Source organism: Protopterus annectens, chromosome 1.part2 (genome assembly GCF_019279795.1).
Source record: "Protopterus annectens isolate FY-2018-M chromosome 1.part2, PAN1.0, whole genome shotgun sequence".
Lineage (NCBI taxonomy): Eukaryota > Metazoa > Chordata > Ceratodontiformes > Protopteridae > Protopterus > Protopterus annectens.
The window spans coordinates 856036430-856058873 of NC_056727.1; the positions used below are offsets into that span (position 1 = coordinate 856036430).

General features: G+C 37.0%; 1 protein-coding gene across 5 annotated transcripts in view; it reads left to right on the top strand.

Moving 5' to 3' along the window:
* CHRM3 (cholinergic receptor muscarinic 3) overlaps positions 1–17533 on the top strand; it is a 3548735-nt gene extending 3531202 nt beyond the window's left edge. For all 5 annotated transcript variants that reach the window (XM_044059170.1, XM_044059177.1, XM_044059184.1 and 2 more), the window contains one exon: positions 14646–17533. In XM_044059170.1, the coding sequence (XP_043915105.1) occupies positions 14665–16449 (1785 nt within the window). In that variant the 5' untranslated portion in view covers positions 14646–14664 and the 3' untranslated portion in view covers positions 16450–17533. The remainder of the gene's footprint in view (positions 1–14645) is intronic.
* Positions 17534–22444: the final 4911 nt, after the last annotated feature.

Genomic DNA, 22444 nt, shown 5'->3' on the forward strand with positions numbered 1-22444 from the left:
CCTCTGCACACAATTATGTATTGCCTTTGAAGATGTGGACATAGCTGAAGAATGCCTTGTGGTTGTTCTTGGTATGGGAGTCCAAATTTACTTCAAATTTGGCTTTGGCAGACTTTTTTGCCCTCTAAGTTATTTGTTTATATTGATGAGAGTACATTTATCCTGCTGGGTGGTGCACCTCCTAATTTTGCTATGATTTTCTTCCTTCTGTTATTACAGTCTGTTGATGCTGTGATTCCATCAGGGTAGCCTGTTTTTTGAGTTTATTGTGTACTTGTCCTGAGTGGGACTGCTGCCTCTATGCACATATTAACATGCGTGTGTAGGGTTTGTGTGAACAGTTCTGTGTAGACAGCAGTTTTCTCAGGGTTTATGGGGGTTTGACATTAATTGTAGGAAGTTAGCCGTAGAGTAGTTCCTGAATATTCCAAAGTAAGCTTGGATTCCAGGTTTTATTTTTAGTTCAAAGGAGACCAATTGGTGGTCTGACCTTACCAGAGAAGACATTACACTAAGCGGTGTGCAGCAGTCTCCTATATTAGTAAGGACTAGTTCCAATATGTTTACAGCCCCTGTTGGTTTATTGGCAATCTGGTCTAGGAGTCTGTGTTTACAAAATCCATGAATCTCTGTGCCTGTATGCTTGGTGTTATACATGATTCCCATTTAATAATGGGGGTAATTAAAGTCACCCATGAATATGGTATTGGGTTGGATGGTGAGTGTTTCCAGTAAATTTAAATACATAATATGGGTTTCCTGAGTCATAGAGGAGAACCTATAGCTTGCAAGGAAGTAGCATTGGATTTTGCCTATAGTAATATAAACATGGAGAAGCTCAAGTGCATTGTCCTGTTTGACCAGCCTAGAGGTATATTTATTTTTGATGTAAATCGAGCCACCTCCACCTTTAGTCCCTGTCTGTGTGGTAGCTGGTCTAAGTGTGTGGAAGGCATTATAACCTTGCACTGTCGGTGTGCTCTCTGCAGCATTAATCCATGTCTCTGTGACTGCACAGATATCAGCATTCTCTAGGGTAAAGATAATTTCTAGAGAGTGGAGTTTTTTGTTTAAACTCCTAGCACTGAACAGTAACATCTTTAGATTTTCTAGGTTTTTATTTGCTATGCTGGAAGTACTTTCAGTTTGTCAATGCCTAAAAAAGTCACTATGGGGAAGGACAGTGTTTTAGCTAATATTCAAAAGCCTAGAGGGGAGAGGTGCAGACCATCACTGACAACGCAGCATGGTCTGCTGATCATCTCCTTTCTTGCTGGCAAATAGTGCACCCCACTTAGAATGACACCAGAAACTAAGCCAATTATTAAAGTCAGTTATTTTCTGTTCATATTGTGGCATCATCCATGGAAAAGGTAAAATGCTGCTCAGTGCTGGGGTCATACCAGCCTGGAGCACATATTTCAAGAGCTCCACAATGTCTCTCTTCATATAGTCTAGGGAGGTACATCTCAGGTCATCTACACCCAGATGGACTGGGACTTGTGGTCCAATGACCTGAGTGTATGCATAATGTGGTGGATCCTAGACCCTGATAAGCAACTGACCGTGACTTTCTCCTTATTCAGCCTGGTGAGAGGGCCATCAGTGTGTGTCACAATGGAGTCTCCAATGACCATAATGTTAGATTGTGTGGTGGCTTGCCTTATGGGCTTAGAGGTAGAAACTCCATGAGATGTGGCCGTATGTGTTGATGTGGGTGTTGTTTTGAAAGAGGGTGTTTGGGGGTTCTGAGGGTGTTTGTTATGCACACTTCATCTAGGAGGTCTTTGGAGTTTAGGTAGATTATGTTTAAGTGTCTCAACATATGTGGTTCTATGTGTCTGCTTTGAATTGTGTGTGATGGGTGCAATGTGTGTACTACTAACAACCTTATGGACATTAGGGAGTGCTTCTATGTGAGAAATTTGCCTCCAGTGACATTGCGTAAATACTTCCCTCGCATACCATATCAGTTTGTTTGAGAATTAACTGGTTGTCAGTAAATGAGACAATTTCTAAATTGCCTCAGAATGCCCCTATCCAACAAGCTGGTAATGGAGATCATAATAAAGTTTATATCCATGGCAACATACCTTTTATATTGATTAGACAGTTGGAGTAAGAATATAAAGTAATGGCAGGGGTATCCAGGTTGCAGCTCTGGTGGCAGTGCTTGCCACTGCAAACTAGTTGTCCTGTGTGCAACTAGGTTCTGGTGAAATTTCAATGGTATTTTTACAGGATAAACGTCAACTCAAGTTTATCTTTGGCTATACAGGGCACTGCCAAACATTTATTTATTTATTTGACATTTGTTAACTGGATTGGTCCAACTGAGCTCAAGCACATTTTCAGTGGAGACCAGAGGAGAAAAGCTCCTAAGTATTTATACAGTGAATCTGCAGTAGTGGTGCTGCGGTAGTGTTGTCACCTCATAGTAAGACGATGTCCGGTTCGATTCTCAGCTAGAGTGTCTTCTGCGTGGAGTCATGCGTGAATGGACGTACCTTCATTGAAGGTTGTGCATCAGGGCTGGTAACTCTGCACGTAAAAATCAACTACCAATCATTAGCGGACCGGAGTTCCGCTGTGGTGACCCCTAACCGGGAAAAGCTGAAAGATACAACAACAACTGAAAAGGCAGAAAGAAACATGTATATATTTACAGGGATATAAAATTCAATGCAATTTTGTGACAGTTTACAAGAGTGAGAGAATTATACATACATATACAATCATACATACATACACGTTATTAGCATAATTAAGTTGAATACGCTGTACAAAAAACATGCCAGAAATAGGTTTAAGAACATACATATTATTCAAGGATGCAATTATCCCACCTGTGTGAAAATTAATATGTACTGCCTGATAATTTATGGATTAAGTATTTAGGCAGATATTCTGAAGTTAGAACAAATCAAGCAGCACTTACTGAAAAGAAAGAATTAGCTTGTCAAGAATGATTAAAAGAGGGAGTCACTTGAATAGCTACTGTTTAACTACTACTAGTGTTGGTCTCACTACAGCAACCAAGTGCTAACAAGCAACAAACTTGTAAAAAATGAAGAAAAACAGTCGCAACACTTCGCTGGAAACTGAAAACTGTTTTAATGACCAACAGAGTAGCAAATCGACCAACAACTAAGCGCTTTCATCTTGGATTCCACTGGCATCATCAGAGTTGTAAAAAAGCCCAAGATAATAGCTTAAGTACCCTCTTAGGTGAAATGAACAACCAGTCACATTCTTCATACAATTTTTATTTATTTATTTTACATTTGTTGACTGGGCTAGTCTAACTGGATATATGTCTATTTTCAGTAGAGGCCCAGGGAGAAAAGCTCCACATAAAACAAACAGCACATTAAAAATTCAGTTTCAAAACATTAAACTTCAATTAAAGATACTAGTCATACAAAACATGTGCTACAGTGTAAATAAGCATATGTGATATAAGAAAGTAGAACAAAATAAGACACCCCTTTTTTTCCAATCCCTGTGGGAAGGAAGTATTCAGAAGGATGAGGGAGATTCCAGAACAAAGTTTTAAGTAAGGAGCAGCAGGAGAGACTAGTTTAAAGAGAACAGAGTTGGGAGAAAATTAGTTGAGAGGTAGTAACTCAGAGTGACAGGGGAGAAGTTCATTATGTCTATCTTGGGTAGAATAAGTCCAACATGGAGGTCGTAGACTTTAAAGTGACAACTGAGTAAAGGTGGAATAGCAAAGGACGAAATAGATGATAGTGATAACAGGATGAGAAAATCTTAGTCTGGGTTAGTACAGGGACATAGCCAGTGGCTAGTAAGATATAATTTAAGTTTCTTTTTGAAAAGTGTAGTAGAGGATAGAGAGGTAAGTTCAGAAGGAAGTAGGTTCCAGCTTTTACCCACTGCATTAGAGAAGAGGGAATCACCTGCTTTATTGTAGGGTTTATGTGTAGATACCAGTAGTTTGTTGGCTGAGCGTAGATTTGTAAGATTGTTATATGGGCTGATAAGATTTGTGAGAATTTATTTATTTATTTATTTATTTATTTATTTGCAGTTGGTTTACCAGGATAGTCCATTGGGCCAAAATGAGCCCATTTTCAATGGAGTCCTGGGGAGAAAAGCTCCAAAAACAAACAAACTAGGTACATACAATAGATTACTAATGATAATTATACAAATATAAAAAGATACAAGCATTTCATTTCAAAAATTCAGGAAACATTTCAGAACAATACAGTCTAGTGATGAAAATTTGAGGTGTTTTAGGCTGTGAAAAGTAATATTGCATAATGATACAGAGTAGTTATTGTGTAAGGAGCATAAGCTTTACAAGGTGCAGTCAAATACAGTCTTTGCAGATACCATGGGAAAAAAAAAATAATATGAGTTATGGGGAATTTATAAGGAAAAATGACTGGAGTAACATGAGAGTGAAAGGAAGAAAATTGCCATCATTAGTTAAGAGGGGTGAGAGCAAGAGCATTCCCAGTGGGACATTAGATGTATGTGAAGAGATTTTTTGAACATATAATGGTTAGAGGTGGTGCGAATGGATGGTGGTAGTGAGTTCCAAAGATGTGCTAGGTTATAGGATAGTAAGTTTTTGCCTGGGGGACGAGTTGGTTTGTGCACTTCTAATAGGTTTTGATTGTTTGACCTTAAAACTCTATCAGGTAGGTGCATCTTAAAGGCAGAAGACAGGGAGGGACAGAGAGAGGGGTTGAAAATGAGCTTATGGGCAAGAGTTAGCTGAGTATAGCTGAGATGATTGGGTAGTTCTAGCCAATTAAGTTTTTGGAGAGAGGAACAGTGGTGGGTGGAGGACCTATGGCTGTTAGCGAACTTGGCGATTTTGTTGTAGCAAGAGGAAAGTTGTTTTTTAGAGAGGACTGAAGATTAGTTAGGAGTGGAGCTCCATAGAGAAGGGAGGGATAAGAAAGGAAGAAGAGAGTGATTTTAGAGGTGCTTGTAAGGTACTGATTTTGTCGGTAGAGCATACCTAGTTTTGATGGGTTTTTGATATTTAATTGTAGATGGGAGTTGAAATTAAGCTGGTTGTCAATTTGGACACCAAGTAACTTGGTTTCTGACACCAGTTCCAGAAGTGAGTTATTCTGACTAGTAATCAAGAATGTGTTTATATCGAAAGGAGTAACTTTAGAGGGGGTAAATACCATTAGTTTAGTTTTGGAAGCATTGAGTGCTAGGTGGTTTATTCTCATCCATTGCTCAGTGATTGAAAAAGCTTCTTGTGTAAGCTTTAGGAGCATAGGGGTAGATGTGGCAGAGCAGATAATGGTAGAATCATCTGCATATTGGATGATATCTGAGAATGGAATAGATTTGCGGAAATCATTTATAAATATATTGAAAAGAAGTGGACCTAGTATGGAGCCTTGAGGAACTCCGGTAGGGGTACTAAGAAAAGAGGAGGTTGCCTTTTTCCATTTTACAGCTTGGTATCTATTAGATAAGTAGCTGGAGAACCAGTTCAAAGAGGAGGGAGATAGGTTAAGTTTTGAGAGTTTAGTTAAGAGCAGGCTGTGTGAGATAGTGTCAAAGGCCTTAGAGAGGTCCAGTAGTAGGGTAGAAACAATTTGGCCAGAGTCACGAGCTTTGTTTACAGTTTCAAGATAGGAGAGGAGGGCTGTCATGGTGCTATGATTTGGCCTAAATCCATGTTGTGTAGTAGTTAGAAGGTTATTATCTAAGAGATGTGGTAAGAGTTGAAGTTGGACACATTTTTCTAGAAGTTTAGAAATGGGGCACAGGATAGCAATGGGTCGGAAGTTGTTGACATTACAATTGTTGCCACCTTTATGCAGAGGTATGATAAAGGCTTGTTTCCAGATTTGGGGTACTGTACACTCTTGGATGGAGCGGTTGATTAGAATGCTTATGGGATAGGCAATTGCTTCAGCAGATATGCTTAGAAAGTAAGAAGGGATGTTATCAGGTGCGTTAGTGCATGGCTTCAATTTCTGAAGGAGTTTCTTTATAGTAGAAGTGGGTATAGGTTTTAATGAGAATAGAGGTGAGTGGGGAGAGGGAGTATTAGAGGATGGTAAGGATGATGTGGAAGTTAGAGTAGGAGAAGAGGTGGAGGATAGAGAGTTAGTAGTTGGGAATGACGAAGGAGCAGCAGTGCAGGGAGGATTGTTGGCAGGGGAGGGTGGGGTGTATTAGATAATGAGGTGGAACTAGGGAATGAGGAGGTTAGTTTGCCAATAGATTCAATGAAAAAGGAGTTAAATTGAGTAGCTAAGTCTAAATCTGGGGCATTTGGGTCTGGGGTAGGGGTGTGTGGTTTGCTGGGGTTAAGGAGGGTAGAGATACCTTTCCAGAATTTCTGAGGGTTTGTTTTATTATTGTTTTGGAGTGTAAAGAAGTAATTTTGTCTATCAGAGATAATAAGCTTTTTACTTTATTTCAAGTGTTTTGTATTCAATGTGGTGTCGAGGGTCTTGTTTTTCTGATAGAGTGCCCAGGCTTTATCTCTATGGCATGGTTGCTAGCGTGTTTTGGTTAGCCAGGGGCGGAATTAGTTTTATTCTCTTTGTCCTCAAAGGGGCTTGGGAGTCTAGTAGTTTTAAGAATGTTGAGCTGAAGTGGGCAACTGCATTATCTAAGGATAATGTCCTTAGATAATTCCAGTTAATTGCTTTTAGAGAGTTTGAGAAGGTTGTTGGGTTAAAGTTTTTGTGGTTGCGGGTAGTAATATAATTATGGGTGCAATGTGGGATACAGGGGAGTCGGTGAGTGAAGATGGGCATATGATCACTTAGAGGATCGGGAAGAGTGCCACTGTCAGAAAAATAGTGGGGATGTGAGACTAGAATCCAATCTAGAATACTGCCACAAGAGAGGTTTTTTGAAGGACGTGTTATAGAGTTGATTAGCTGGGAAAAATTATAGAGGTTGATGTTAAGATCTAATAGATAGATCTTTTATAGAATTGGTGTTTTACCTGGATAATAATGGGTTTATGGGTAATAATTAGTTGTTAAAATAAAATCTGATTTGCAGTTCAAGCCAACCCAGTTGAATCAGATTTTGGCAGTGATGGGTTCTAAAGGGGGAGCCAGTAGCAAATCTGGCTATACTATTGTAGGATATTGCAAGCGTGTTGAGGTTAGTTTTAGATAGATTAGTGTACACAGGAGAGGCATAAAAGAGAGTAGAGATAAGGTGGGTGTGGGCAATAGTAGTTCTGGCTGTGGGAGTAAGGAAGGGTTTAAATTTGTAGAGGGAGCCTTGTTTACGGTTAACTGATTTTATTGTAGAGTTGATATGAGTATCATAGTTAAGGCTGTGGTCAATAGTAACTCCTACGAGTTTGGTAGAAGTGTCAGGAGATATGACTGTGCTGTTTTGGGATTTGATAGCGAAGTGAAATGGGGTGGATTTGTGTGTAGGAGTAAATACTAGTAGTTTATTCTTTTTTGGGTTGAGGAGGAGACCGCGTTGTAAAAAACATTCTTCTACAAACTCAAAGACATTTTGGGTAAGGGACTGCAGTTCAGAAGGCCCTGTAGTTGAGGATATTAATGTGGAGTCATCAGCGTATTGTATACTTACAGCTTGAGGGATACTAATAGATAGATCTTTTATAAAGATGGAGAATAGAAGAGTGCCTAAAATAGATCCTTGGAGTACACCAAGGGTGACAGGAAGAGGGGCAGCTAAAGTGTTCTCCCAAAGCACTGCTTGTTGCCTATTATCTAAGTAGGACTTGAACCACTGTAGTGCTTGAGTATCCAGTGAGAGGGGCTTGGGAATATTCAAGAGTAGTTGATGGTTAACCATGTTGAATCCTTTTGAAAGATCAATAAAGATAGCAGAGGACAGGGTGTAGTTGTTACAGTTTTTTATACAATTAATACAAAGCAATTTACATAGTTAAAGACATATCATTAAAAATCTGAATTTTAAAACAATGACTATCATAGAAACAGTAAAAACATAATAAATACAGTTTAAAATACATTTTAACACAACAAAACCGTAAATCCAGATGTAAATACAATTACCTATCAGAATTTGTAGTTTCAAGTGTAACATAAAAAACTGATATTTATTCAGATTAAACAAGCCCTTTGTTTCAGTATAGGGGCCAGACACATACTATCATTAAGTCCTGGTGAAACACTGGCATTTAACCTCATCTGCAATTTACTTTCCCTTGCTGCTACTTCTAATTTGATGTCACCACCCCTCTCATTGTGTTGAACCTTGTCATTCACAAAAAAGATGAAACTTTTAAAGTTCACACAATTATTACTGTGAACAAAAAGAGCATTATGTGAATCCCTATACTTTATTGCCCATAAATGTTCACTAATTCTATCCCTTAACCTGCGCACAATTTTTCCAACATAAAAAGATGTACAAGACACGGGTCTATGTTAAATGTTCGAACATCCAAAATGTCGAACATTACATGGTTGAGACCAAATGTTCGACATTTGGATGTTCGAATATTAAAAAAAAAAAAAAAAGAAAAAAACAGACAAAAACACTTTAACAGTGTAGGCTGGGGGCAAGCACTCCTGCATCCCCCACACCCCCCCCTACTTAAATATACCAACTCCAAGACTACACTTCAGTGCAGAAAAGGGAAATTCTCCCTATCTCCACCATATGGCACCATTGAAAGTCTGTCTTTGAGCACTCAAAATTTTGAATGTTTGGTCTCAACCACGTAATTTGACAGGTACCCACAAGACACACAGGTAGCCAGGTAGATTAACATGGTCATGTTGCAGTTACATTTCCCCGGGCATCTAATGGAATACTCATATTTCGCTACAGTGATATATGGCCCATCATTAATAAACTTACAAAATTTACAGGCACCATATTTCATCATACATGAATGATACCAATGTTAGTCTACCTGGTTACCTGTGTGTCTTGTACATCCTTTTATGTTGGAAAACTGTGCAGGTTAAGGGACAAAATTAGTGAACATTTAAGGGCAATAAAGTATAGGGATTCACATAATGCTCTTTTTGTTCACAGTAAAAAGTGTGTGATCTTTAAAGGGTTCATCTTGTGATTGACAAGGTTCAGCACAATGAGAGGGGTGGTGACATCATATTAGAAGTAGCAGCAAGGGAAAGTAAATGGCAGATGAGGTTAAATGCCAGTGTTTCACCAGGAGTTAATGATAGTATATGTCTGGCCCCTATACTGAAACAAAGGGCTTGTTTAATCTGAATAAATATCAGTTTTTTTATGTTACACTTGGAACTACAAATTCTGATAGGTAATTGTATTTACATCTGGATTTAGGATTTTGTTGTGTTAAAAAGTATTTTAAACTGTAAAACATTTTAAGCAGTAGCATTAATCCCAAGATGAGAAGATGGCCACAGCCTGTTTGGTGATCCGCAGTCTTGTCCCATATGATGTAGGCTTGTTGTAGCCTTTTCCTGGTAGGTGCCTTGAATAGCAACCAGAGCAATCACATCAAGCACAAACATTTACTTCCCAACCAGAAAGAGTCAGGAATCTATGCACTCTGCTCCTTCTCTCACCAGGAGCAAAATGTAAGTGCAGTAGCGAAGTGATTGTGTTGTTGCCTCACAGCAAGAGGTTCTTCAGTTTGATTCTCAGCTGGGGTGCCTTCTGTGTAGAATTGGCATGTCCTCCATGTGTTCATGTGGGTTTCCTCCAGGTGCTCTTGTTTCCTCACTCGTCACAAAGACATGCGTCTGGAGCATTTCTCCCCGGGCCTCCACTAAAAATTGACCTCATTCCAAGTCTGAATTTCCTGGTAAACAAATATTAAATAAAATAAAAATAAAATTCCAAACTAGCACCTATAAAGCAGTTACTAGGCTTTCTGGTGATCAGTAGTCCCCAAGAAATAAAGTTCCTATGCTCATTTTCTCACCAGGAACAAAACAGAAGCACTAATCCCAAGATGATTACTGAGAGGCAGAATGTGGGCTCTCCAATATTGGTGGTCTTGGAGTAGATGTTGCAGATTTTAAAGGTAATGGGTTAATATCCTAAGAGCTGCACTGTGCACTAAGCAGTTAGATATGAAAGAGGGGGGGACTTAAGCTTTAGTTATCTAAGTAGAGAGCTGCTAATTTTAAAAGAGCAAGATAGACTGGAAGATTGGAAGGGGTGGACACTTTGTATTCTGGTTCTATGGAATACAGTGGAATAGCCAATACATTTAAAGAGTTGAAGTGGAGTGATTTTACAAAAATGATATTGTGTGTTCGCTCACAATAGCCAATGAAAGAGGAGAGGGAAGGAGTATGTGATCAAATTAACATAAGGGGCAGGCAACTAGGCAGTTGAGTTTAAGAACACAGCAGCAACAGAGTGAGAGAGAGTGGGGAAGAATTTAATTTCTGTGTGACTCACAACAGACCCAACTGTGGTATCTTTCCTAGTTTAAATATGCAATTAAAAATAGAATACAAACAAACAGTGTAAGGAAAATGAATCACAATACACTACATAGAAAAAGGCAATAAAAGCAATGCAAAATACAAGAAAGTAAAGACAAACTAACATTTCCCTCACAGCAACATATTAAGGAAAAAAGAAGTGACATACAGATAAACAACTCTTATGTCTTCTCGTTCTAGTTGAGGAGGAAATAAATTATAACAAACAACAGCAGGAAAGGGGAGCCACAAGTCGGGCAGAAGAAGGTCATAAGCTTGACTAAAGTAGTAAATAGAATTGTGTATTTAACTGATTTTATTAATGTATACAATATAAAAAAATAATTTATAAAGCATGGTAACTGAAGCACTACAGTGTGTTCATTGCATTAATATAAACAAGTGTAAGAGATGTGTCAATATATAGGCTCATAGGTTCATAGGTTCATACTAGGCTATCTGCCCTAGGGCATTTATAAGCCTAGCCAGAATGTGTTTGGCTTTCGCCACCCATTTTAAATTTATTTTGCTATGCCCTTTTTCGAGGTTAGTATACTGTGCCTCTGTCTAACAGTGACACAGAAGTGATACCCAGGGTAAACCTACGATCTCCCATCCACTCATCAAGATTCCTCTTGAAGAGAGTCAATGAGGGACTCTGCCTAACCTGGACTGGGATTTTATTCCAGAGTGAAGGGAGCCTCTGGGTTATGAATCTGTCCCTCCAGCATGTCCTATTTATTTCAGTGCTGAGGTTCAAGTCTCGAGCGCGTGGCTCGATGGGATTTGGATTTTCTGAGGTGCAGCATGTCCATTAATTCCAGGTTGGACATGGCTTTATACATCAGGCACAGATCGCCTCTGAACAGGCGGTATGCCACTGAGTAGAGCTGGAGTTTCTTTAACCGGGCAGCATATGGCATCTGTTTGAGCCCTTTGATCCTCTTGGTGAGGTACTTTTGGGGTCTTTCCAGTTGCTGCAGGTGTCTGGTAAGGTACATCCCAAAAGGGGCATTGTACTCAATTATGGGCCTGATGAGGGATGAGTAAAGAGGCACGACGATGTCCCCAGATCTAGATGTGAATCCCTTCATGATTAGGTGGGCTATATAAAATGTTTTTCTAACCACTTTGGCCACGTGTTGTCAAATGAGAGATTGCTATCAACTTGGGTCCCCAGGTCCCTAATTACTTCTTCTGTACTTAATGGATTACCACCTATGTGGTAATTTGTGGGCACTTTGTTTTTGCCAAAGGGGATGACTATACACTTTTTGGCATTTAGCTTGAGGCCATGGCTCTGGCACCAGTTGTCTGTTTCTATGAGGCCCTTTTGGAGGATGCTTGTGTCGACTGAAGAGTCGATTATGGCGCCCAGTTTGCAGTCATCTGCAAACTTGGTCAGCCACAGTCCTTCCATGTTGGCCTGTACCTCCAAGAAATATATACCGAACAAGAGAGGTCCCAGGACTGAGCCTTGTGGGATACCACTTGTAACTGGTTTGGAGTCTGATATGGCTCCAGCAATTCTAACCATGTGGGTTCTGTCCTTGAGCCAGTTTGCAATCCATCTAGTGACACAGGGGTTTATATTTAAGCTGGTGAGCTTATCTATAATGCCCGAGTGGGGTATTGTATCGAAGGCTTTTGCGAGGTCCAGGTAGGCTGTGTGGACCACCTTCCCCTCGTCAATGGCCTTGGTGACTGTTTCAAAGAAATCAACCAGGTTTAAGAGGCAGGATCTGCCCTTAACAAAGCCGAACTGGGTAGGATCCAGTGTTTGTAGGTCCCCAATATCTTTATTTATGAGGTCCATGATGATCCTTTCCATAGCTTTGCAGACCAAGCTAGTCAGGCTTATGGGGTGATAGTTTCCAGGATCCATTGAGGCACCACCTTTATGGAGAGGGACCACTGTTGCTGTACGCCACTTTTTGGGCACATATCCTGTAGTAAGGCTGAGATTGAACAGTAGTTTTATGTTTGGGTTTAGCTCTTCTTGGAGTTCATGTAGGACGCAGCCCGGGACACCATCTGGTCCCATTGATGCTGTGTTTTTTTATAACTGTAGTATTCTGTCTTTAACTGATTTTATAACATGCAAGTATGTGTAAAGGGTGTGTACAGTACAATATTGCAAAGAAATGAATATCAGACACAAATATGATCATTTGTGTTTGTGTATTAGACTGCAAAATGTAAACACCACCAAAACTTGAGACCAAGTCATTCTTTTCCCAAGTATAATTAAGTACTTCCCAAATTACATCCAAAATATACACGAGCAGTTCTCATGTCATTCTTCCTACAAACACATAAGTACTTTCCAAAACAGTAGTCCCATATCTGCATACGCACTTCACCATATTTTCTGTTCTACACCAATAAAAAATTAAAAAATAATATGTTTTAAAGTAACAAACTGAATGTTGTATAAGATGCTTAACTGATTGTGTGTATTGTCTGTTTTTCCCCTCCTTTTTTCCTCTGTTTTTCTTATTTTAGTTGTGCATTCCTTTATCCTTTTTTATTTCCTTTCTCTCCCATTTATGTTCATTTTCTTACAGATCCCAAATCCTCAGGTTCAGCTCAGGCACATACCACCCAGGTTAGGGAGCATTCACCCTCTGCCTGTCCAGGGATGTCCTTGCAGGGTCAGGAAGGTGATACCAGTCCTGCAGACATCCTAGAATGTGGCAACCTGGCAAGCCTGACTGAACAGGGGCTTCTGGACATGGTTGAGGATGTGCTGGAGCAGGTCATGTACAGACAGATTCAACCAAAGTCTATCTATAAGCCCCTATCCCCTCAGCATGAGGGCCCTCCACTCTATCACCATCTGGTAGTGGAAATCTATGATGTTCTGTGGACTAGAGATTCCTGCTGGTGCCACTTTTCCTCACTCTTTCTTCCATTATTCTTTCTGCCATACCCACTTATCTATTTCCCACCCACACAACCCTCTTATAAGAAAATATTTGAAAACAGGGTGTTTATTCACCACCAAAAGCATTGCCCCTCCTCTCCCACCTCCTCCAGCACAACCCTCTTGCTTTATTCCTGCTGTGTCATCCACTTTCTTCTTTTCCTTTTCTCAATATTTCCTATCTCCCTCTTCTTATTAATTAAAGTAACCAACAAGGTGTCCACATAAGGATGCCCCAATATAAAACATTTTAAAACTCCTTTATTTTTTTTAAATATTAATAACAAAAGCTGCACAGTCTACTTCTTGCCTTAGGTCTTTCAAGCGTGACTGCACATAGCTGTATCCATCAGCAATATCCAAATACTTACAAAGTAAAATTAAACCTATGGCTTTAGGTACTTCACACTTTTGCCATAAGTAGGCATGTTTTTTTTAAAACACCTTCACTTTTTTATTTAGCACGAATAACCAGTGCTTAGCTTATTTATATATATATATATATATATATATATATATATATATATATATACATTGACACCCCTTTCAGATAACTGTGACATAGCTACGAAGTACCAGACTATGAAAACCACCGTATAATTTAAAGCCCATTTGGAACATCATGTCTGAAATATTAGCATTTCATTGACTGGTTATATGATGTAGAAGATGAGTTAAGAAGCTATAGATAAGTTAAGCCAAGGAGGTATCTATTTTCCCCGACTTTTGCCTGTAAGTCTGATAGTCACACTAGATCTCCCACGTTCCATTGAAAACAAGCAGCTGTGTTTACTTCTGTTAGTTAATATTTACTCAGAGAATTTCAAGTGAAGTTTTTTTCTTCCATTTTTATGATTATTGAATCACATGCACAAAATCCTTCCAATATCATTCTGTTAGTATTCTGGTCTCAACAAGATTGTGCTTGTTTTATTTATTTATTTATTTATTTATGTATTTTTTGAAGTTTTTAAGCTAAGATTTTTTCTAGTCTCAAAATGTCTTTAAATATGAACTGTGCTATGAGTCACTATAGTGTTGTCCTTCTAAACTTTACTAGAATTGTAATATTTACCCATGTACTAAAGCATATTCTAAATTCATGTATGAAAAAAGTTATGCAGAATAAAATATTATCAGTTATATGAAAAGGTAACAGTAAGGGATTATTTCTCATGGAGTTATATTAAATCCATCAAGTACTGTTAAACAAGACGACTGTCAGGTATTTATTTTTTAGGTGGCCATTAATTCTGTTATTGACATTTTTTATTTCATTAAAGTTTCTTTTCTTTTCTTTTTCTCTTCCACAGACTATGTGAACAAGTCACAATGATACTTCATTATAACAGTTCAGCTTTTCCATTGTATCCAAATACTAGCACTTTCAGGAACTGGGATTCCAGTCTTCCAATTGAAACAACATCTGAACTAAGTGATTATAAATTTCAGACTGCAGGGAATTTATCTTTGACAATGACAGACCCCACGATATCTGCTGAAAGCAATGTTACAAACAATGATCCACTTGGTGGCCATACCGTCTGGCAGGTTGTCCTGATATCTGTATTTACTGGCTTATTATCTGTTATTACTATCATTGGAAATATTCTTGTCATTGTTGCATTTAAAGTCAATAAACAATTAAAGACGGTCAACAATTATTTTCTGTTAAGCCTTGCTTGCGCAGATTTGATCATCGGAGTAATTTCAATGAACCTGTTTACTACATATATACTTATGGACAGATGGCCTTTAGGAAACCTAGCATGTGACTTCTGGCTTGCCGTAGACTATGTAGCAAGCAATGCCTCTGTTATGAATCTTCTTGTTATCAGTTTTGACAGATACTTTTCAGTTACGAGGCCTCTGACCTACCGAGCAAAGAGGACAACAAAGAGAGCAGGAATAATGATAGGAATTGCGTGGGTGATATCTTTTATATTGTGGGCTCCTGCTATCTTGTTTTGGCAGTACTTTGAAGGGAATAGAACTGTGCCCCCAGGAAAATGCTACATACAGTTTTTAACAGAACCTATAATCACCTTTGGTACTGCCATTGCTGCCTTTTATTTGCCAGTCACCATCATGACCATCTTATACTGGAGGATCTACAAAGAAACTGAGAAACGTACCAAAGAACTTGCAGGGCTGCAAGCATCTAGCAATAACCCTGAGAAAGCTAAGTTCATCCATCAGACAGGCAGTGCAAAGAGCTGTAGTAGCTATGAATTGCAGCAGTCTGGGAAGCACCCTGGGAAAAGAAAATCAGGACGATGTCACTTGTGGCCATCAACAAAAACTTGGAAGCCACCTGTAGAAACTGAACAGGACCATAGCAGCAGTGACAGCTGGAACAACAATGATGGTGCACCCTCACCAGAGAATTCAGGATCATCTGATGAGGAAGAAATGGCTCCCAAAAGCAAGGCTATTTATTCCATCGTGTTAAAGCTTCCTGGTCACAAAGCCACTCTCAACTCTTCCAAATTAAACTCAGCTGAAGATCTTGATATGTCTGCTGATGAACTTCGAAGAACAAGCCGTAAGTCATCAAAACGGAGCTCAAAAAAACAACTCTGCATGCCAAACGGTGATGATGATAACAATTTCCAGCAGTTCCCAAAGCTTCCCATTCAGACAAAAACTAACGAAAATAAAATCCCAGATGCTGTTCCTGCCCTGGCAAGAGCATCAGCATCCATTCCTCTGTCTTTTAAAGAAGTTGCCCTGGCTAAACGATTTGCTTCTAAGACTAGAAGTCAAATAACTAAACGGAAACGAATGTCACTTGTGAAGGAGAAGAAAGCTGCACAGACTCTCAGTGCCATTTTATTAGCTTTCATTATTACTTGGACACCATACAACATAATGGTGCTAGTGAACACATTTTGTAAAAGCTGTATTCCTGAAAAATTTTGGAATCTAGGGTATTGGCTTTGCTATATTAATAGCACAGTGAATCCTATTTGTTATGCACTGTGCAATAAAACTTTCAGAACCACTTTTAAACTGCTACTCCTGTGTAAGTGGGACAAAAGGAAAAGACGCAAACAGCAGTATCAGCAAAGACAAGCTGTTATCTTTCGCAAGAGGATACCACGTGAAGCGTCCTAAAAACAGTAGCTGGTGTACATTTACATGTTAATTGGGACTGAAATGTATTCTTTTGCTATGAAATGAATGCAGTTATTAGGAATATGCATTACTTAGTTCACGTGTTACTGCAGATCATGAAGAAACAGAACGTAATATATGAAATTAGTTTCCTGTAATAAACAGGGGGTACAGAGAGAGAGAGAAATATATTATGATGAGATATGTTTTGGAAAACACTGTGGCTCTGGACTCCCATGCCCTACAAAGTGCAATAGCTGAATTCCAACTGGGTACTGCGAAACTCATCAAATCCTCTCTCTCTCTGTGCCTCTCTTGTTCAATTCAGATATGTTCTGGCTTTAGACTAAATTGGTTCTAGGTTTATGTAAATACTCAAAGGTTTTTATTCTACTTTTTACTGAGATATCTGACTGACTTCCTTCCCTCAAATTACATAAGTATATCTGCTTTTTCTGTTTTCACCAAGATATGTTGTTATAATACATGAACCAGAGTCTTCTAAGTTGGTGCAGTAATCATTTTCTTTTGCTCATATGCAGTGTATTAATTGTCTACATTTCAAAGATGAAAAGAAAATATGACACAAAACTAATATTTTCCTCACATCTTAAGCAGGTGTTTGCTAATAAGAGTGCATACTGAGTTCCTGCAACCCGCTTTCAGAAGACTAGTAATGCAAGTTTGTGCAAAATGACATCAAATAATTGGCATTAAGATACCATATATTTCAAACTTTAATAAGATGTGCTAGAAATCTTTACAAGTACCACGAACCTACAATATGCAGGTAATAGTTACTTACTCTGCTATTTTTTAAATAATGCATTGCATACACTAAAGGTCTTCCAGAGTTCGTTATAACTTGAATGTTTATCTATTGAATTGAACCACATTTTCATTTTCAGACATAAATGTCGCTTAGCTTTTCTTTTAAGCGAGGGCATAAAAATGATCATGAAATGAATTTCTAAGCAGAGCTCTCCCGGTGAAGTTTTTACATTCATAGCATTGGGCACATACCATCTTTATTGGTACATTAATAATATCAAAAGCAATGTTTATTAAAGTGGATTCTTCCAAATAGTAAAATCTATTTCTGTAACAGGCTTATAAGAAATTACGTTACTATTAAGTGTTTATTACAAGAGAATCTGCCAATGAACTTTGATGGATATACAACAAACATATAATAGCCAGTAGCCCAAAAATTGAGAATCCAGCACAGATAGATAGAAAGAGAGAAATTCAGAATGTTTCACTGTTTATAAAAGCTGTTTCTAAAGTCTGCATCAAGTTCCCTAGTGAACATTTCCAATTAGTTCCATACAAAACATTTTTTGGACTGTTTTTATGTATAGTCCAATTTGTCTTTATTAAAACTTGCTTTTTTCTGCAAATTCCTACAAACTATACAACATTATGAAATGCTGTGCAGCAATTCTGTTATATAAACTAAACTTCCTTTATAGACAGAATTCAGACTGTCAGTGTGTTGTGAACACAAGCCTGATATACAACTTTCCTTTGTGTTCAGTGTGAAATAGTGTTTACAAAAAATGGTTAGACAAAAGTCAAAGTATATTAATGGTATACATGTGTTTGAATTGTCAAGACTTTTGTGTTGAGTTTGTATAAAATATTTATACATGTTTTCTTAATGTTTATTTAATGTTGAACAGTAATCTCAAGTCTTTAAAGTGTGGTATCTCTTTAAGGAATGTCCTTGAAAGTTTACTTGAGTGATGAATATGTGTTCATATATTTTTATATTTGATAATTCTAAATTAATATGGCATAAGAGTTTTGTATTGTTCTATATCCATGATATTTTTGGTAGTGCTAGTCATCAAAAGCACATTACAAACTTCATTTTCTGCACTGTGATTTGTGATAATTCAATTAATTATATTGTAACATAAAGGAAAGATGATTGCACATCAAAGCTAAACAAGGTGCTCATGGTTTTAAAGCAGAGCATGCATACTCTATTATATATTGATATTTAATCTGACAAAACGCATTTCTATTGTTTAGAATACACCAGTTTTCTTATCTCAAGTTTTCCATACTATTCTTATCAGACATGGTTTTGCTTTTTAGGTTCAATTCCCTGCTGGAAAAAAAGCCAATACAAGTAACAGACTGTCTCAGCCAGTTAGTTGGAAGAGAAAAGGTCATTTTCAGTATCTGTAATAGAGGGCAGAATATTTATTCTGACTTCCTTCTAGAATTAGTCTAACAACTTAAATTTGTAAATCTATTTAATTAATTGTAGTTCATGCAGCACCACAATTAAGTTCTGAAATGGAGAAAGACAGGCTTGTTGTACCTTTTTGATGTCCGAAAGGTACTTAAGCTTTTCTTAAGCATTCCTCTGTTTATGCTACCCATAATGTCACTGTTCTCTGCCAGCTTTTCTGTGTGTGGAAATGGTAAGTACATTACAGCTTTTAAAGCTGTAAAACACTCAACACTCCCACATTTTTCTCTACCGTTGTGGTCCTTCTGATCATAAGCCTCCTTTCTATGTGTTTTCAGCATGGATTTCAAGATTTACCTTGAGTATGAATTTCTTGATAATCATGTGTTGAACACATCACAAGCTGGTATGATCGGAGACCTAGTCATAATCATCTACATTATAGAACATAGTACCTTTTTGTGACCAGTACATGTAACTCAAGTTATTACATTTGTGTTGGTATTTTGTCAGGTCTAGAGTGAATAAACATGGATGTCTATCACACTTCTTGCTGCAATATATCAAGTATGTTCTAATTTAGTAACTTACAAAAATTGCTTATCATTCTGGTCCCCTATTTTTATAATGGAATTATTAACTGTAAGATAAAAAAATGTTGATTTGTTTATGGGATCTGGTTTCCTGGTTCCATATTAATATATCTGCTTAATTGCACTTATGTGAAAACTGTTACCACATCTGCTTATCATGAGGCATAACAGACAGACCTAAATATGAACTAATTCTTCATTTTTAAGCCTGTCTTTGAAGTACATGTAACTCAATTGTCATGACAGATTCAAATAATTATTTGTGACTTTTTTGTATGATAATAATTATAACAAAGATCAAGTTATATTAAAAAATGAGACAAAAATGAAGCATTGCAGTATCAGTTTACACTAAAAATAAAAAAAAGAAAATGTCATAGAAAACAGGCAGCAAGATATGATTAATTAAGAATTGATGACAACTTGACATCTATACCAAATATTTCAGGGTATGGAATATTTTCTGATGCCCCCAATTTTATTCGCTTTTATAGAGTAGAATATTTTTTCACCAGAAGTGGATTTGCTGAAGTAAAAAGATGTGGAATTTGGTGTTTTGGATTTAAATTACATTTCAGCCTTTTTTTTCTTCTTTACTTTGTTTAGTTTTATTAACATTAACTGCAGTCAAGCTTTATGCAATATCTTGGATATCTGGCATTATATTGCCTGACATTATGATCATTAGAACTATATGCCATCGAGGCATATAGTCAAGTCATATGAGATTAACTGTTATGAATTTACAGGGTAGATCTGGTACCAACCAAAAACTAGAAAAATAGAAACCCTTAACAGTATGTTAAAAAAATGTTAAAAAAAAAATGTAATGTAGGCCAGCATTCCTAGCCAACCTTTATGTCACAAAACATCCGAAAAGTAAATTATCAAGCTTTAAGTTTTGTGACTGACAAAACTGTGATAACCATATAAACAATAGAGATTAAACATAGATATAGATGTGTTAACTGGCAAAATTATAGTAATATACTCAAACATAACTATCTATGGTTTACCATTATACGTTTGGATATTTTATGAAATAACATGATTTTTTAAAGATTATATTAAAATTGAAAACATCTATTTAAGGCTGGTAGTGTGGAGATAATTAGTTAAGCAAATATAGAGATTCATTTTATTCAGGTATTATCACAACCAAACCAAAATCAGAACCTTCTAAAGTAGGATTTAGAGATGCCTATCTTCAAAATTAAATAAAATCAGGAAATAATTAATCATTATTTATTAATGTTACTGGTGTATTTCATTGGCTTCTTATACTTCTGTTACTCAAGCTGAACTTTACTTAATAAGTGTGTTTTATAGTATTGGTTAGAAAAGTAATTTTCCAAAATGTTGATTAAGAGTACTAATGAAAAATTGGAGTCATGGGAAATACATTTTAATAAAAATAAAAAGATAAACAGAGGTCAGCATAATGTTTCCAGCTTTATTAACATGGCCATAGTTCTAGAAAATCTGGACTGTTTTTCAATTAATATGAAACATTATTTTCTTTCATAGAAAGTATCTTCATGAAACATTTTAATTTGGGGTCTCTAATAATACTTAATAGCAATACTGATTTCCACAGTGCTGTTTACATAAACAATGCAACAACAAAATATTATCAACGGCTTGTGTAATTAAAAACAGTATGTTTAAATTTCTTCCTTACCTAAGAAATGGAACCCAAGTTGTTCTCCATTTATATTCCTCATGCATCTGTGCATTTTTTTCCTAAGGAAATAACTCATATAGCACGTGAATCAATTTATCTGGGCTTGTTTTAAATGTTGCTACTGTATTTTATTGAATTGCTGTAACACTGTTGCATCACTTTGTTAGCAAATATCTTTTATAATGCAGAGATTATATAATGTTTCAAGCAAACTCTTTGCTAAGTTTTTATGTACTGTTTCTGATAAAAGGTGCCATTTGTAGCATTACATGACAGTGTCATACAAGTGATGAATTTGAACCTCAGATATGCTTACAATACAATTATAATTACTAGACTGATGGTTAGTCAGCTACTTATAGTGACAGCAATAAAGTTCTACTTTCTCATGGTTGATGTGAAATTATAAATTGCAGGTCAGGTGTGTTTAGTATAAGCTGTATATTTTAAAAAGTATAATCATGTATACTGTCTGCTGCTATTTTATTCTAACTAGATATCACTGCTAACCATGATGTGAAAAAAAGCACTGGAACAATACTGGAGAGTGTTAAACCTATTTAATTGTTAAATACATTACTGTGGCATTAATAATATATCTGATATCCGTATATCATATTTCTGGGTTGTGCCTAATATAGGGCACTATGCTTCATTTAATTCAGAAATGTGAAAGACTTCGGGTAACATATCTTGACTTCAGTTAACCTGAAACTTAATAACACACACCTAGCTTTTGTCTGCAAGAATTTTATTTAGATTGATCAATTGCTTCTACTCATTACAAAAACTTCAACAGAATAACACACATAAACTGACTAGCTCCATAAAAATACAAGTAACCTTAAAATACAAAAAAAGAGGTTAAGTGATACAATTACATTTAATTCTGATTACACATAATAATTGATACATTGTCATTGAGTCCTGGTGATCTATCAGACTCATTTGTCAACTGCCAGTATAGTTCCGTGTAAACAAAATTGTTGCTCCTATCACCCCCTCTATCATTCCATTGAACTTTCTCCAAAAAAAAACACCAACATTGACCAGGTATGTTTTATTAATATTGGATTTTCTTGATATTAGGCTTAATCACATCATTTTTTGATTTTATTCAACATAAATGTCTGAGCATGCAGCAGTGACTTAGGCCCAAACAGGTTATTTCCATGTGGAATTCAAAAAGAATAGCAAGTGTGATAATTAGTGCTGCTTTTATTTGTCATTTCACTGCAATTATTTGCTTATTTTTTAAAGTTTTCCTCAGCAAGAAAATTAGTAATGCTCAAATATGAAAAGATTTGGTCAAGTGAGATCCGTTTGCTGGCTGGATAAGGTCTGCGCTTGTATAAAAATATTATTTCCTGCCTTATATGGTAGCATTTCAAGAGCAGTCAGTGTATCCATATCCTTATCTCTAAACTTAGTTTTTTCATGAAGAAAATTTGCCTGGTCTCTAAAAAATGTTGACATTGATTGGATTTTTCAAGAAACAACTGACTCATTTGGAAA